At 43.4% G+C, this 16,736-nt stretch overlaps 1 protein-coding gene across 5 annotated transcripts in view; it reads left to right on the top strand.

Annotated features, from left to right (window-relative positions):
- The first annotated feature begins 711 nt into the window (after nt 1-711).
- usp43b (ubiquitin specific peptidase 43b) overlaps nt 712-16,736 on the top strand; it is a 98,002-nt gene continuing 81,977 nt past the window's right edge. For 4 of the 5 annotated variants that reach the window (XM_061711358.1, XM_061711357.1, XM_061711356.1 and 1 more), the window contains exons 1-2: nt 712-1,645; nt 9,831-9,977. In XM_061711358.1, the coding sequence (XP_061567342.1) occupies nt 1,028-1,645; nt 9,831-9,977 (765 nt within the window). In that variant the 5' untranslated portion in view covers nt 712-1,027. The remainder of the gene's footprint in view (nt 1,646-9,830; nt 9,978-16,736) is intronic. The other variant, XM_061711355.1, reaches the window with a different exon arrangement.

The following is a 16,736-nucleotide window of genomic DNA, read 5'->3' as shown; positions in this document are numbered from 1 at the left end:
CTCAGAAAGCCCTGTAAACATCTGACATTACAGGGTTAACAAGGAGTTTTCTAGCAAGTTTGCAAGCATTTAGTCAAAAATTCATTTTTTTTCTCTTAAAGAGTTTATAGAATCATAATTTATGCTTTTGATTGCATGTTTGTAAGTTTATTAGGTTAAAATTTCTGCATTTTATTCCATAATTTGCAATTCAATGAAGTCAGAAACTCTGAGGTTTATTTTTTTGGTTTTGTTTTGGGGTTTTTCGTCTTTTAATTTTAAGTTAATGGACACAAATTATGATATTTATTTATTTATTTTGCATGCAGCATCAAAAGGTCCCACTTTTGATGTATTTATTTGGGGGGACAAAGAGAACCTTGCACAGGGCCCCCAAAAAACCTCAAATATGGCCCTGAACTAATCATCAGCAATTCTATAAAATGTAGCAGGACTTAATCACTAGGTGACAGTTAATGTAATAAAAAAAAGTTAATTAGCAGTAAGCCCTTGGTTCATTACTCATTAGCATCAAATTAATAATTGTTTTTGGCCCTCTTTATAAAGTGGGGCTTCATCAGAGACGCTCAGTGCAAGGCTCTTGTTAAGATAGAAGGAATAAATCTCGGCGTGCAATCCTGTAGACTGTAGACATCTCTCCTACAGTATCTGCTGCTCCATGTGTGGGGAAAGTGGGAGGAGGCAGTCACACAATCGCAGGCATTTTCCTGGGAAGTTGGAGCGCTCAGGGCTGCGAGTGGACGGCGCCGCGGCTCCGCTTGCGCCGGCCGTGACGGAGGCGCCGCCTGCGAGCGCGCAGTCCGACCCATAATGAACGCCTTCAGTAAGTGCCGGGATGGATGAGGGAGGTTTTATGTCAGCGCAATGTGGAATGACGGCGTGTTGTTGCGTCTCCTGGCTCCGCGATGGTGGCACCTCCGTGCGCTTTCCCATCATCTCCCCACCGGACCAGGGACGGAGGTGTGACGCACCGGCGCTGACATTTGCACCATTCTCATTCCCAGAATAGAGCGCGGACGGAGCTGTCATGGAGAAACAAGGCAGGCTGAAGGAGGGAATGCCGACGTCGAAGGAGGACAAGCGCAAAGACAAGAAGCCCAAATCGGGGAAGCTCTTCCGAAAGAAATCTCTGAAGTCCGTGGGAAGCTTTATGAACAAAATCATCAAAACTTTGGGTACTTTCACCCACTTTGGAGACGCGGACGCGCAGGACGCGGAGGATGATGACGGGGGGTTCCGGAATGGCGCACCTTGCACCCTGAGCGCCAGCTCGGGGGTCATGCGCGCAGATGCGCAAGTGGCGTGGGATCGAGCTGCCAAAGCCCCCCCGAGCACCTCGTCCTCTCTGTCAACGTGGAGGGAGAAACTTCTCTACCAATACGGGGACAAGACCCCCGGCGTGCTGGGGCTGAAGAACCACGGCAACACCTGCTTCATGAACGCCGTGGTCCAGTGCCTGAGCAACACCGACCTGCTGGCCGAGTACCTGGGGCTGGAGCGGTACAGGGGGCACCCCGGGCACCCGGGGGACACCAGGGTCAACGGCGTCGTGAGCAGCGACGGGGAGGTCACGGAGCAGCTGGCCTCGCTGGTCAGGGCTCTGTGGACTCTGGAGTACATCCCACAGCTCTCCGTGGACTTCAAGGTCAGAGCCGCCTGGGAGATTTGCGAGGCCCTGTGCGAAATGGCTGGGGGGGCCCTCGCGAAATTTTTGGGGTTTTTCGGGTCGGATCGGGTGTCTATATGCGCAATTTTAACTCTCCAATTAGCAAAATACTGGATACCTTCCCCTGCCTCATCATCATTTGGCTTGCCTCGACGCCGCGGCTGCTTGAGACCCGGTCGGATCGGTGATTTTTGTAACAAATTTATCAAACGAGCCTTTCAGAGAGGCATTAAACTCTTCCATTTTCTTTAGTTTTTTTTCTTTTTTCATCCCCTGATCGAAATTTCCTGATTCTGTCTCGTTCTCTCGACATTGTGTGACAGTTTGTTCCAACTCCACCTGTCTGGATCAGAGCAGCTTGTGTCTGCACTTGGTCTGACGCAGTTGTATTGAACAACAGACACGCGCATCATTGCACATATATTTATTGATATGCACAGACTAGTACACATTTAGGTCTGTAATGGAACGTCCATCCATCCATTATCTATACCCGCTTTATCCCTTGCGGGGTCAGGGGGGTCTGCTGGAGCCTATCCCAGCTCATTTCAGGTGAGAGGCAGGGGTTACACCCTGGACAGGTCACCAGTCCATCACAGGGCCACATGTAATGGAACGTGACTGTTGATATTTATAAGGGAAAAAAAAAAAGAGGCCCTGTGCGGTTGCACAGTTCGCACACCCCTTGCGGCGGCCCTGTTCAAGGTATACCCAGAAATGCAGCAGAATAAACCAAAATCAGGTGCATGTGAGTCCTGTAGAGACACAGGATGCTTTCAAGTAATATCAAATGCAGTCGTCAACAAAAACCTGCTATTTCATTACAATAACCCTCTTAAGTATAGAGTATTCTGTTTAGTCGAAATATAATCACATGTTATTAAGACAGTGTGCTATAAACACCACTTAGAGGGCCTTTGATTTGCTCCCATAAAACATGGGAGTTAAAGGAATAGCACAGACTCACCTGCCACAGGCAATAACTGCATGCTGGGGTCTGCCCTGTGACTCCAGCGCTTCCCTGCTAGGTGATAATGAGGTTGCTGCTTGGTGTCACAGCAGTCTGAGGGCACGAGTTCACCAGGTGCCTGACTCACACCCACACACTCACACACACACACACTCACAGGCACTGCTTTTACCAGCTGAAGGCCTCATATTACTCAAAAAGTTATAGCTTCAAGCTTCATCCCTCATCCTTTTGTGAACCCTCTGCGGGTGATTTAAAATCGTGCATCCTCCCTTTTGAGTGCAGCTACGCTCACGGTACACTGTTAGGATGCACGGTACACTGTCACAGAAAGGAGGTGACTTACGTGCTGCTACAGAATCCCCCCCCCCCTGAGGATGTGGGGGCTGTGACAGGGAGCACTACGAGGAGACCCTCAGGCTTTCCTACTCTGCCCACACTGAGGCGGGGGAACGCAGTTTTATCTGCCTGCAGCTTTTTGCTCTGGATTTCTCTGAGCTGCAGTTCAAGGCGAGAAGTAGATATTGTGGAGCGGAGAACAAATAAACCTCACAATGGATCTATTTTTGGAAATGCTAATTACTCTTTAAGGATGACTACTGGGATGTCTTGACCGCGTCTGCAGACGCTCTCCTGCTTTTCCTGCCACACTCGAACACATCGTGAGGAAGCTGTGGGCTGTCAGGGGCCATTTCTGTAAAAGTTTTCTCAGCTGCTCATTCTGAAAACCCATCTGTCAATCAGAAACCAAATCTCCACTTTTCATTTCCCTCTTATCAAGACTCTGATTCTACATACCAACACAGCAGAAGGAGGAGGATAGAAAATCTAGCCAAGATTAAGAGATATGACTAAAAGGAAAACACTAAACATTCCTTTCTGTGTGATTAGATGTTTCCTGTGCTTAAGTGCACACGACGAGCACGTTTGCGCACCATTCTTCTTCTTGGCTCTGGTTCGGCTATAGGAGGTCCCGCAAACCCCAGCGCTCTGAACGTGCCAGTTGAGTAATTCCACAGCTGCCTGGAAGACGGATTATAAAATGATCAGATAGCTCTGAGGCTCGTGTCTGAGAGGCCAAATTAGCTCCCAGTTCCGGGACCTCAAAACTGCACAAACCACTTGTAAACATCTCTACAAAAGGATTTGCTCTAATGTTTAAATCACCCCATTAGTGTCTTTTATAAGTTGAGTATCAGTCATGCCGGCCTCCTCGAGTCATGTGATTTGTCTTGGGGGTTTTGTAAAGGCTGAGCCAAAGCAGCCAGATTAACCTCTTAAGAACTTCAGCGAACTGTGAACGTGGGAAAATAAACGCTCGTGTTTTGTACAACGTCCTGACAGCGTTAAAGGGGCCACATACAGATCCCATACTTGCATCCATCGGTGCAGGATTCATTTTTGATTTTGCACAATTAACCTTTCCACTGGAGTGCACACTGCTGCTGTTGCCTTGATGCATACCTCAACTTTAGAGCTATTCTCCTCCTCTTTTGATTCAAAGTGGCCTCCTCGCAGGTCAGCTGGCCGCCGCGTCCCGCTGAGGGAAGACATAAAACAAAGTCCTCGCCCGCTGCTGCATTCCAGCGCCGCGGAGAGCTCCAGCCGCAGAACAGGTGGAGGGAGGGAGGCAGCTTTAATAAGCGTTCATTAAAGATTCAGCGGCAGTGTGGTGCTGTGTGATATGTAACGTATCCAGTGTTTCCCGTGCTTCCACTCCCGACAGATGTGTTTTGCCGCGGAGAGGCCGAGTTCTCGTTCTTTCCACAGGATAGTGTGTGTTTGCGCAGAGGGGGCCTGGACGGGGACGGATCCTGAAACTCAAACAGTTCCTAAACAGCCAGGTTATTGTTTTCCATACCGTGCAGCCTCCGGGGGAGTTAGTTTTGATGACTCTAAAGGAATGTCATCCTTGTTGGAGTATTAAAGAAATAAAAAAAAAACAGGCTCCAGTAATTTAGGATGTCTAAAAGAGTATTAGCACATACTTGTTGTGTTCTCTCGGGTATGTGGCAGTATTTCCCATCTCCGTGCTGATATTCAACAATTATCTTTGTTTCCAGTCGCAGTAGTAGTTCCAACTCACAGACCATCCTCAGCAGATTGTACGTGCAGCAATGGCAATTTTGAGTTCTGGGCATGTACTCATAACTAATTACTTTTTGATTAAAAACATCATGCATTGCAACCGAGAGCTGCAGAAACCAAATTAGCAGTTGGGAATAAACAGTAAATAGATGCTTGAACTAATATGAATAAATGTTTGAAATCTTGTAAGTAGCTAATACAAAGTATGAGTGGTTGAAGTATAAAACCGAAGTTAAACCCTTAAACACCTATCCACTAATGAATAGATGATTAAAAGTTTAACATTGGCTCCATGATTGTGTTTTTTAGTTTTGTTTTCAGCTAAATGGTTGCACAAATTGCCACTGCTGGAATGACCATTATGCTGCAGACGGTAATAAAAACCTGATGGCCTTTTCCACAGCTCCAATTATGCCCCCGAGACGATTGCCACCTTCAAAGTACGGAGGATAATCACTGTTATTGTTTAGCGGTAATAACTGGCTGCTCTGCAGTCGCCGGTTAGTGCAGGTCATGGTTCATAGTTAATATCAAAGCATCTCCTGAAGACGAGTCGGGATGTCTCGGGGAGATCAGGTCTGCGAGGCTGCTGCCTGAACCATGCTGGAAAACCGTCTTAGTGTCTGCGGAAATGTGACGCTCACATGCTGCCGAGCGGTGTGTGGCATCATGTGCACAGAGTTGTGGGAGTTGTGTGGAAATGCATCCACTCCATCTAGAGAAGACGGTTGCTTCAAGCAGAAAGGGTTTGTGAACTCCTCAGAATGAACTGGTTTTCTGCATTAGATTACCAGTTTGTGATCCGATCTACATCTAAGTCACAATGAAAGACAAACACAGTGTGCTTGAGCTCATGACATGTCAAAACAATGATCACTTTTCTTGTGTCGCACCCATTAAATATTCACAATTAGTGAGTGAAACCGTAGACTAATGAGCTCAGTGGCAGCTAATTGGAGTCCACTTGATGACACGAGGGTTGGTTTGGAGCTACTTTAGCTTTTAAAAGATGGAAACCTTTGAAATTTGTTGTTTCAAAGAAGAAACCCGCTGATGTTAACCACTACTCACGAGTTTTGTGCGCTGATGAGACAGAAGTTGAATGGTACGGGAAAAACTCTCCCAGTACGTGTGGTGGACGGAGCATCACGGCAACGTGGCTGTCCAGCTCCTTGGTGACCTTAAAGCCGAGGACAAACCAACCCGACGTCGCCCGCTGTCGGCCGACTGCTGTGTCGGGCTGGGTCGGGCTCAAAAAGAAGCACTTGGGCACACCACAAAGACGACACCCAACGGCCAACTAGCACGTACGTTCTGCGCAGTCTGCGTTTCAATTTGCTGCGATGTTTTTGGAGAAGAGCCGCCGGTCCGGGGCGCAGCAGCAGCTCACGTACAGACGTGATCGCCAGGTCAACCTGCCGTCGTCCCGGGGAGAAACCTGCAGCTCTGTGGAGAATTACCGCTGGCTGAAATAAATCATTTAGGAAGATAAATGTTGGTTTAATAGATGAAATCTAACAGTTGTAGCTACGCCTGTTAAAGGGAAAGTTCGGTTTTTTACAACCTGTGAACCTTTTCTACAACCTGTACCTTATTTCTGGCATTTTTTATGGTCGTATACTAACCCAGAAAAGTTTGGTGTCATTTGGAGTCCTTCGGAAGATATTAGGGTTTTTTTTGCGAGCCGCTTCTCCATATAACGGTAGTGAACGGGGCACAGCGGGACACAGACGATGCAGCGTCTAAATAACACATGATTGCCGCAAAACTCTTCATTTCTTTTATGAATCACTATATCTGCTTCCAGGACCTGTTGTCTACATCCGGGGCTGTGTGTGTAACAAATAAATCAGTTTATAAACAAGACCTCTGAACTCATGACGCCATCTCTGTGCGCGCACTCTGTCCTCCGTTCACTGAGCTCTTCAGCCGTATACTCTGGCTCAAAACGGTAAGGACGTCCATCATATTCAAAGTCGTCGTCCACAACCTCAGAATTTGACAAATATTCAGACATGTTTCAAAGAACTAACAGTAAACTAACAGTAGCGAACTCCAGCTGTACACAGAGCTGGGTCTGCGATGCGCGCACAGAGATGACGTCATGAGTTCAGAGGTCTTGTTTACAAACTGATTTATTTGTTACACACACAGCCCCGGATGAAGACAACAGGTCCTGGAAGCAGATCTAGTGATTCATAAAATAAATGAACGAGTTTCGCGGCAATCATGTGTTATTTAGACGCTGCATCGTCTGTGTCCGGCTGTGCCCCGTTCACTACCGTTATATGGAGAAGCGGCTCGCAAAAAAACCCCTAATATCTTCCGAAGGACTCCAAATGACACCAAACTTGCCTGGGTGAGTATACGACCATAAAAAATGCCAGAAATAAGGTCCAGGTTGTAAAAAACCGAACTTTCCCTTTAAGAAATTTGCTCCGAAAATTTCGGGATTTCTGCCTGCCTGCCGGCTCGGGAGCTGATTTATGGTCTGAACAGCCAAGAATGAGCTGTTTGACCGACAGCCGATGCCGATTCAGCATGTCGAATCGGCTGAAAAGCTGCCGACGGGCTGCCGACCTGTGGCGACGTGCGGGACACACCGGGGAAACTAGGCCGACAGACGCGCACCGACACTCATCGACGGCCCGACGGCCGACAGTCGGCTTGGTGTGTCAGGCCCTTAACTCCACAGAAATGCTGAGAGCCGTCAACACTGATCTCCATAAAATATGTTCTGAGCTGAAGCGGTTGTAGGAAAAGAGAGAAGCGGTCCAGAACGTTGTGCAGGTCAGATCCAGAGTTACTGAAACATCACTGCTGCCCAAGGCGGTTCTACCATTTCAAGGGTTCACTTTTCCCTGCAGCTTTGTGGATGTTCTGAGAGTGTTCACTAAAGATACAAGAAATGATGATTGTTTTTGTCAGCTGGAGTACATTGTGTTTGTTACTGTGAGTTAGATGAAGATCAGATCACATTTTATCGCATATTTATGCAAAAAGAATTCCAAGGGGTTCACATATAAAGCTAACGTGAGTCTTCACTCTTCATGCCTATCTGGCTCTTAGATTGCAAACTGCGGTTTGCTGTAATACACATTAAGCTCAGCAAAGTCATGAATACCAAGTCGTATCATTTATATCAGCAGCCTCTCATATTTTATGTTGAACTCAACATAAAGTTACATCTTATAGGCTTGATGTCTGATGGAAATATTCATGCCTTTTTTGCTTGCTTGAGATGTTTCAGGTGAAAGAGGCTTCACTTTCAAGTGATGATCAGTAGACGTGATTAGAGAATCTCTCCACCAAGAGTTTTTTTTCTCTCTCTTTATGGATTTTTGCTCACTTCTTGCTGTTTTTCCAGGAACTTCTTGGGATGTGCAGCGCTGGCTTCACGTCCAATTAGTTATTAATAGAGTTCCAATAGAGTACTTAAGAGAAAGTTAACTTGAGATGATAGTTAAGTTCTATCTGTGCGAACAAATACATGCAGTCCGTTGCGAGGGCTGCCCAGCTCAACGGCACTGAGGCAGGATTTATTTAAATTATTTGCAGGGTTTTGTTTATTTCAGGATCTCTGCTTACCGGTATTATCAATAAGCCAACTTGTGGCTCTCCGTTTGCAACCTCCTAGCTTCACCACAGACACCCTGCACCATGTCGGGGTGCAGTAGCTATAAGAAGCATATCCCATATGAGTGATTACAGTCTGCCTTGCCGCTGCCATAATCTCTCATCACCGGCTCTGCCTCCTCAGCATGCCAGCTGCAGTTCATGAGGCTAATTCCTTGCCTAATTAAGTTGGGAGCCATTTACACGTTCAGTCACATCACACTCTGTGGAAACTGAAATAGTCCTCAGTTAACTTTTAAGGAAAATGTTATTCGGAGCTCCTGCTTGATGTAAAACACTATTTACATAAGATGAACACCAGGAAAAGTCATTCTTTCAGTTAAACCGTCGTTTAGAAAACTATTTTCAAGACTAAGGCAGACTTTGCACATTTGAAATGACTCTGCTTCAGTCAGAGCGTGGGCCGGGTGGAGGAGCGTGAAGAGTGTTAGTGCACATTTGCAATTCTGGAATTGGTCTGATCAGCGCTCTGTGAAGAATGCAGGGGAAAAAGCTGCCCATTCAGGAGCTACAGTGGAACCCACAAACACATCCAGGCCGACCCTCATATTCACATTTACCGTGTAAAAATTCTGCAGGAAGCAGAATCACGGATAGGACATAAGATGGGCTTATGTAGTAAGATTATGGCTTATGATTCCGATTCTTAAGATTCAGAATCGATTATCAAGATTTGATTCGATCCGATCCGATTCGATTCCGATATTGATTTGGGTTAGTGTTATTAAAACTGTTTTTTGAGCTGTTGCATGAATTATATGACTATAGTTATGCAAAATATTACTACTAGTATTATATTGAGATTAAACAGCAAGTATTGGCAGCTAATGATGCTGTAAGGACCAATCAGCTCCCAGAATGCTGATAGAACTGCTTTCAGAAACATCATGTGGGTCAGAATTATCAAACAGATCCAGGGAGGAAACAGAGACGGATGAAATCGCTTTTATTTTTTCCCACATTCCGTTTTTATTTGTTCCATTTTCGGTCTATTTTGGTTTTTAATTTTTGAGCATTTGGTTTTTAGCATTTTTTGCAAATGTAAACCCAAGACAGTATATAAAGTAATGAAATATAGACAATTTATGCAATTATAACCTAACACTTTAATGTTTTCAAACCTTTAAACATTTTTAAAGGCAAAAACATGGCACCAGTTATTCTCGTGTCCAACAAAACATTCCTTTTTTGGGGATAAACAAAAAAATAGCCAAAAGTTGTAATGTAATGATGAAAAAAAAAAACATAAATAAATAAAAGAAAAAAAAATCGATCTTTAGACATATGAATCGATTTTTAGGAATTAATATGAGAATTGATTTAGAATTAGGAAATCGATTTTTTTCAACACAGGCCTATTATGTAGACATATACATCCATAACAGTTTATTTATTCAGCAGATGTATCAGATCCACCAAAGTCTCATAATTATGTTGCACTGTCCTAACGCCTGCTTTTTCCTTCTCCAGGCTGTGGTGTCCAAGTACGGATCACAGTTTCGCGGTAATTCCCAGCACGATGCGCTGGAATTCCTCTTGTGGCTGCTGGATCACATCCATGAAGACGTCATCCTGGCATCTCACAACAACAACAACCAGATCAAAGCTCCTGGGAAGGTGAGACTCAAGCAGGACATGCTGCAGCAGGGGAGGTGATAAGTCCTTATGTGAAAAAAAAAAAAAAAAAAGACAAGGCGAGAGAGATAAAATAGAGTATTCCACATGAAAGGGGAAGAGAGACTTGGAGGGATTGACACGGACCAAGGGTCTGACAAAACTACTGTTCATGGCTTGTACCTTATCAGGGAATTAGTAAAATAAAAGACCGTGCTGCATGTTTAATCGATGCATAACTAATGCATGAGTCATTATGATAAAATATGTGAATTAATGCATAATAGATGATGATCTTCGGTGAATTCATGTAGGGTGAGCTCATAACTGGTTCATACGATCACATGGCGCCTTAATCGATCACTGTCTGAGTGTTAATTCACATATCACACATCAATATTTGCTTTAATCAAGTCAGAGTCTCAGATCAATGCATTTTGTCTTATTTAGCTTTATTATGAAGCTTTGCCCATATATCTACATCACAATCAAAAGGTTTAATAAAAGTTAACAGCATTTACTCAATTCGAGTTGGAACAGCCAGCGTGCAGCAGAGTTCATGCTGACAAAGGCTTTTGCTCCCCCAATATTTCCTATCTCCGTTTGTGTTGTTTACTATCAATCTAGCAAGTGTAACTGGACTGATAAGGTTTGTCCGGAGATGTTTGCATAATTCCACAGACGGCATCATCGTGGTTATCGCTACTGAGGTTAGCTCCTGCTACCAAAATTTGTTCTGCCGGCCAATTTTCTTGCCTTCTGGAAACCAGCGCGGTAATCTACGGTGTACGATCTCGCTCCGTGTCTCATGTACAGCCTGTGAACAAGCAGCGTATGGAGATGTGGTGTTAGATTTTCTCTCAGCAGGTTTCCTTCTGGAGGTACGCCTGCAGGCGCCGTGCATCCTGACACTTTGAGATTGGAACTTTGAACTCAACTGCTGTGAGCTAATAAAGCTGAACATTTATGTATTATTAAAAGCATGTTTTTAACTTTAGAAATACTTTTATTTTTTTTATAGACCAGATTTTGGTGTGAACACATTCATAATGATTGCTCAACATTCTGTTGCATTATTGCCAAATACGGTAGATGCACTGAGGCCGAGAGCCTTTCGTTTCTCACGTTGTGTGGGATTGGGAGGTATCGAGGTCACCAAGTCTCACTCTAAATATTAAACAGCTTGAGATACTGTACATCATGTTAAATTGTGGATCTTTTTTCTGTGGTGTCCTCGATTTAAAACTGCAAATTATGTTTGGAAAATGCATGTTCAGCGCAACATTTTGTCAGGCCAAGGTCATGTTGCTATTTCAGGCTTCTCCGTTCAAGCAAACCCCGGGCTTTTTTCTCTGGCTTCCAGCGCCGTCTTTGAAGGTAAATAAAGAGAGGGAAGCCCTCTGATGTGTGATGGAGGGAAAGGGACATCCTGTGTTGAGACCGTCTCTGTCTGGTTTCATAACCTTCCATCCTCTCATCCGCTGAGTTGACTCTTCACTGAATTTGGGATGCGAGTGAGGGATGTGCTGAGGTTTTTTTAGGGAGCGGGCAGCCTGGATTGTATCTTCCAGCACATTTGGGTGTGCAGTGGACGTGACAGGAGGCTGGGACTGGCGAGCTGCTGATAAGGTCTGCCAGTGGCGCCCCGGGGAAAATGTCGCCACACCTTTTTAACGCCTAGAAGAACTTGCGAGGTGTGTAAGACATAAAGCATAAAAATATCTTTGCTGTTGCTACCAGCAATCATTGCTCCCAGGAAGTGGTTTTTCAGAAAAGTATCGTTCCTTATATTCTGTATATCTTTTTGCGGGACTGATGCATCTTATGTCAGTCACTTATTTCTGCAGAAATTTAATACAAACCTTGACATTTTGTAAATAAGAACATTTTCGCTCTTCAGGAAGAAAGTTGAAGGTTAGCGAAGTAGTACATTAAGAAGTATAGGAGTTAGTTTTAAGAGACCTGTCTTTTATCTTTTGTATATGTATTTTTTTCAACAGGTCAATTTTAAAATAATAAAAAAAGAATATCTATTGCAGTAGTTCAAACATTAAGAATGTTGTGTACACATAAATTCATATAAAAATTTTTTTTGTGAAGATTAGTTGGCACTAGCCTTAAAAAAGGTCATTTGGTGCAACAATGATTCATATTAAAATAAATTAATTTCCTTAACATCTCGCGCCACATGATATTTCATAAAATGGACATCATCAGTCAAACTTTGTTTGTATATTATGATGGAAATATAAATACAAATGTTCTGCAATCTTACACACTACAAGACAGTTTGGAAATCATGCCAGATAGGGCAGAAGGTTGATTTAAAAACATTTAGAGTGATTTCAAAAAAAGTTTTCAAAACAAGAGTCATGTTCAGACGGTCGCACCACATGACATTTTGACGCTTAAAACAACAACAAAATCCCAAATAAGTAGTATTTTTTGTAAAATTCAAGTGAGTCCATATGTGGGACAGGTAGTTCATATATATATGGTATTTTTTTATCCATTTAAACCTTTTTTTAATTAAAAAAAAAATCTGTTTTTCAGAAAGTATAGGCGTCACGTCATTGACCCATATTCCCTTTAACATGGTAAAAGTACCTCTTATCAAATTAGTTGATTAATCAACAGAATAATCAATAAAGTGTGCAGTTATTAAAATAATCTGTACTTAAAATAACCTTTTCTGCTTTGAAAATTGTATGTTTGACTCAACGTCCGCCTGTTTCAGTGAGGACATATGAGTGGCGATGCTGCAGGTGGCGATGCATGGTTTTAGTATTATACATCTACTTTCATTTTGTTTGTCCCGTCAGTTCTACTGAAGGCAAATCAAGCTCGGACTTTGAAGTTGAACATGGCTGAAATACTGTATATGATAACCTTGGAGAAGAAATGTTCTTCTTACTGTCTTCTACCTTTGCTGTTGTGTTTGAATATTGTTACAGTCAAGTTTGACGTCTTTGGCTTGTTAACTTCCTGTCCCGTGTTCAGCACCAACACAGGACCTATGAGGAAGGCTGGGGGGAGATCTGTTTAGAAAGTTATTAATGAAAAAATATTGATATTTGGCAGAACTGCATCAATTTTGTCCCCTTCAAGAACTGCTGGTCTCTGAAATACTTATGCACAAAAGTCTGCATTTTGTTTGTAATGGCGTTGTATCTATTTCTCCGAACCATAGTACTGATGCATTTACTTATGAATTTATTTAATCAAAAGTAAACAATAATGCTTCGCTTCCTCTCATTCTTGCAAGATTTCCATCTTTCCTAAAGTTCAACTTGTCATAAAGACACTGAAACAACATAAGCAACATGCATGTTTCGTAATCCGTCAGGAGAAGCAGAGTTAGAAGTTAGAAGTAGCTGTAAAGGAGTAGGATTAGCCGTTATGCACCACTGGTGATTGTCCTTTCTCTTCTCGTTGTCATATTTTGACTCTGTTAATGGACTGAGGAAACCTCAGATGTTAAATTAGGGATCATTTCAGAGATGTTTTGGTGCCATATTAGCATGAGTGTGTTAGAGCAGATATCAGCATGTGTGAGAGCGAGAGAGAGAGAAAGAGAGGGAGCAGCAGTATGGCCTCTGTCCAGAGCAGAAAATCTCTTGTGACAGTTGTCTCTTATGTTTGTCCAGACCTTCTGCTATCAGCCAGGGGTTCTTTTTTCTACAGGCATCAAAGTTGTCAAGTATGTCCCTTTTATCAGGGAGGAAACACGCAGGTATATAGATACTCTGCTTAGGATCACCAGCGAGAGTCAAGCAATTCCAATCATTCTCTCGCTCTCCATGAGTCAGAGTTTACTCCTCACCTTATCAAATGCTTTGTCCTTCCTTTAACTCTGATGTAGCGTACCTCCGTAGGAGTGTGGATTAAAGCTTTGGTATGCAGACTGATGTCACTGTTCCTCCCACAAATGGACTTTGTGGAGTACGGAGAATGCCTGACGGAGGGTAAGCCGCAGGGCAGCAACAGGAAAAGTGTGAAACTTGCAGTGCTGTAACTCTTACTCATTCACGGTCATCTTTGCTCTGAATCTTTAGTTTTGTTTCTTGTTGTTTTTGCCTCATTCTCAGCACATCTCAGCGATAATCTTCTCTGCAGCCAGCCTGCAGGAACTCCAGTGGTGCAGGCTGGCTGACTGGCAGAGGTATCCGAGGTCACAGCCAGTTTGCCAGTTTGCCAGTCCGTGCACGTTCTCCCTCAGTCAATGAGGAGACAGTCTCCATCTTCTTATATGAGCCCAGTAGCCCATGGGCATTTGCTAATTATTGTTAAACCCGCGTTGTTGTTAGTTATCATTCACCGAATGAGAAACAGGATCTAAAGAAAGGGCACATCCCTGTGTATCCAACCCACCGGGGCTGACTCTGTCACTGAAACCAGTGAGTCAGGCTGGTTTGTACTGTTGTGTTTCTTGGTGCACGGTGACTTATTTCATGCACGCGTTCAGATATATGTTGCCCTCCCTTCAGTGTTGGCCCCTGCTGGCTTTGAGTCACGCCTCATGCGTTCTCTTTTGGTTTGTTGATGGTTTATCCCTTAGGAAACACAGCACAAGTGTGAATATCCCTCCCTTGTTGTGTGTGTGTGTGTGTCTTTCTCTTGCTTGCTCTCTCTCTATGAATGTCCCTCTTTGTAAGTGCCTGGAAGAAAGGGACATTTGTTGTGTACCCCAAGAGTACACAACAGGAGAGGGGTAGCAGATAGGTAAACTGTTAACAGTACTGAAAAGCACAGATGTGGGAATACTACCAGAAATGAGCCCTTTACTCACAGCGGTTACACAATATCTTTGTAAAATGTCCCCATTAACCTGCCAACACTCCCTGTAGATTGTTCAAAATGCATATTAGGCTACTTGGTGATTCTAAATTGACCGTTCCAAATGAGTGTGAGGATGTGTAGTTGTTTGTCTCTATGTGGCCCTGTGATGGACTGGCAAGCTTTCCAGGGGGTGTATTGAGTTGAACTGAAAAATACATTTAATTATATTGTCACAATACTAATTATCTATGTTAAATAAAGAGGTAAAAATTAAAATAAGACATAGTTGAAATCTTCAGAGGTATTTCTAGGCTAATTTAAACACATCACATCTGAGGTGACGTGGGTAAAATCTCTTCATAGACAGAAACTCAATGTCTGGAGTGCAAAGATGCTCCTTCACAGTAACATATCCAGGATTTCACTGTGTGTTTTTAGCAAACAACGTGAAGAGGATGTGGTGGGTTCCTCTCCTCTAGAACCAATTCACTTCTGTGTGTTGAGCAGTGCAAGAACACTTCAATGCACGGGGATGCAAGTGTTGTCCAAACGTCATCAACTTGGACGCAGCTTTGTGATAATATCTCGTCGCATCCAATTGCAGATGAACTAACCAAGGAACAAAATGGAGGAGAGTATGATTTCCCAGAGCTTTGTGATATGAGTGTGAAGACATACTGGGACATAAAGAGAAAAGCTTCAGTGAGGAAACAAATCTCCAACTTCTTGGGCTTAATCGATGTATTTAAGAAGTGGGAGTAACATGATTTTGTTTCTTTCTTACTTTTTCTATTTGAACAACAAAATGTGAGCCTTGCTGCTTTTCTCCTCATCTCTCTCATTGCAAGCTATTAAACTGCTTCCATCTCAGCCTGAAATAAACCTGAAAACGCTCATTGTACGGCTGCAGCTAAGCTCTCCCAAATCCAGTCTATGTTTGATACCATGGGCACGCAACCTCGTGTTCTTGGCTGCAGCTCGCCTCCTCGCTCTCATCAGTAGCTTTTCCCTGACAAGAAGAAAGATACAACATCCATATGATGAAAAAAATAATAGTTAATATCTGCTGCCACTACTTCCTGAAAAGCTTTTTTGTCACCTAGCAACTGCATGTCCATGCACCGTAAGTGATGCAGAAAGCACAGCTCAAACTGCCTATCTGGAGCCCCATGCCAAGTATCCAAGTATCCAAATCCGTGTTTTGAGCAAAAGATTCCATCAAACCATTTTTTTTACCCATTTTATCCTTTGCAGTGCCACAAGGGTCTGCTGCAGCCTTTTGAGCAAAATATTCTCATTTAAAATAAACACCTAATGAAATAACCCCAATATGATCAGAAAATATTGTAAATATGTGCTATGTAACAGGCTGCCATTGATGCAGCGTCATTTTAGACCTGAGCTGAGTCATGCAACACTCCTACCAGACTTTGAGTTGAAACATTAAAATACAGTTGTTTATAGCTCTGTTGTTCTGTTCTCAAAGTAATTCATCATAATGAGAACAAGAGCAACATGCATGTGAATGTTTTTGCCAGGGCTTTGCTTTTCCCCAGTGAGTGGATATTTTAGTAATAAATCCAGGAATGTGCGTATGTTTTTTGTGTCCGCATGCGTGCAGGTGTGTTGTTTTTCTCAACTGTTGCTCTCAGCTGTGGTTTTGTCGCATGTGAGCTTCAAAGTAAAAGGTTATATTGTTATCAACCCCAAGTATGAAGTTGTTTGGGCGAGTGGTTATCATAGTTTGGCTGAAACCGGGTCTATTGAAAAGAGCTTTTTCTTCTTTTAGCAGTTCCTCAGTTCACTGACGATGACCTGAAGTGTTTGTTTGCAGACATTCAGCAGCTAGAACATATTTATGTTGGATTAACTAACCTGGCTGATCTAAACTGATGATTCAGGTGTTACTGAAGCAGACTTAGGGTGACCGACCTGATCAGATAAAACTTCATGACAGTTGTCCACAACAAACCTTAAGCACAG

This window comes from Cololabis saira, chromosome 21 (assembly GCF_033807715.1).
Source record: "Cololabis saira isolate AMF1-May2022 chromosome 21, fColSai1.1, whole genome shotgun sequence".
Classification (NCBI taxonomy): domain Eukaryota; kingdom Metazoa; phylum Chordata; class Actinopteri; order Beloniformes; family Belonidae; genus Cololabis; species Cololabis saira.
This window is presented reverse-complemented; position numbering and strand designations above follow the sequence as displayed.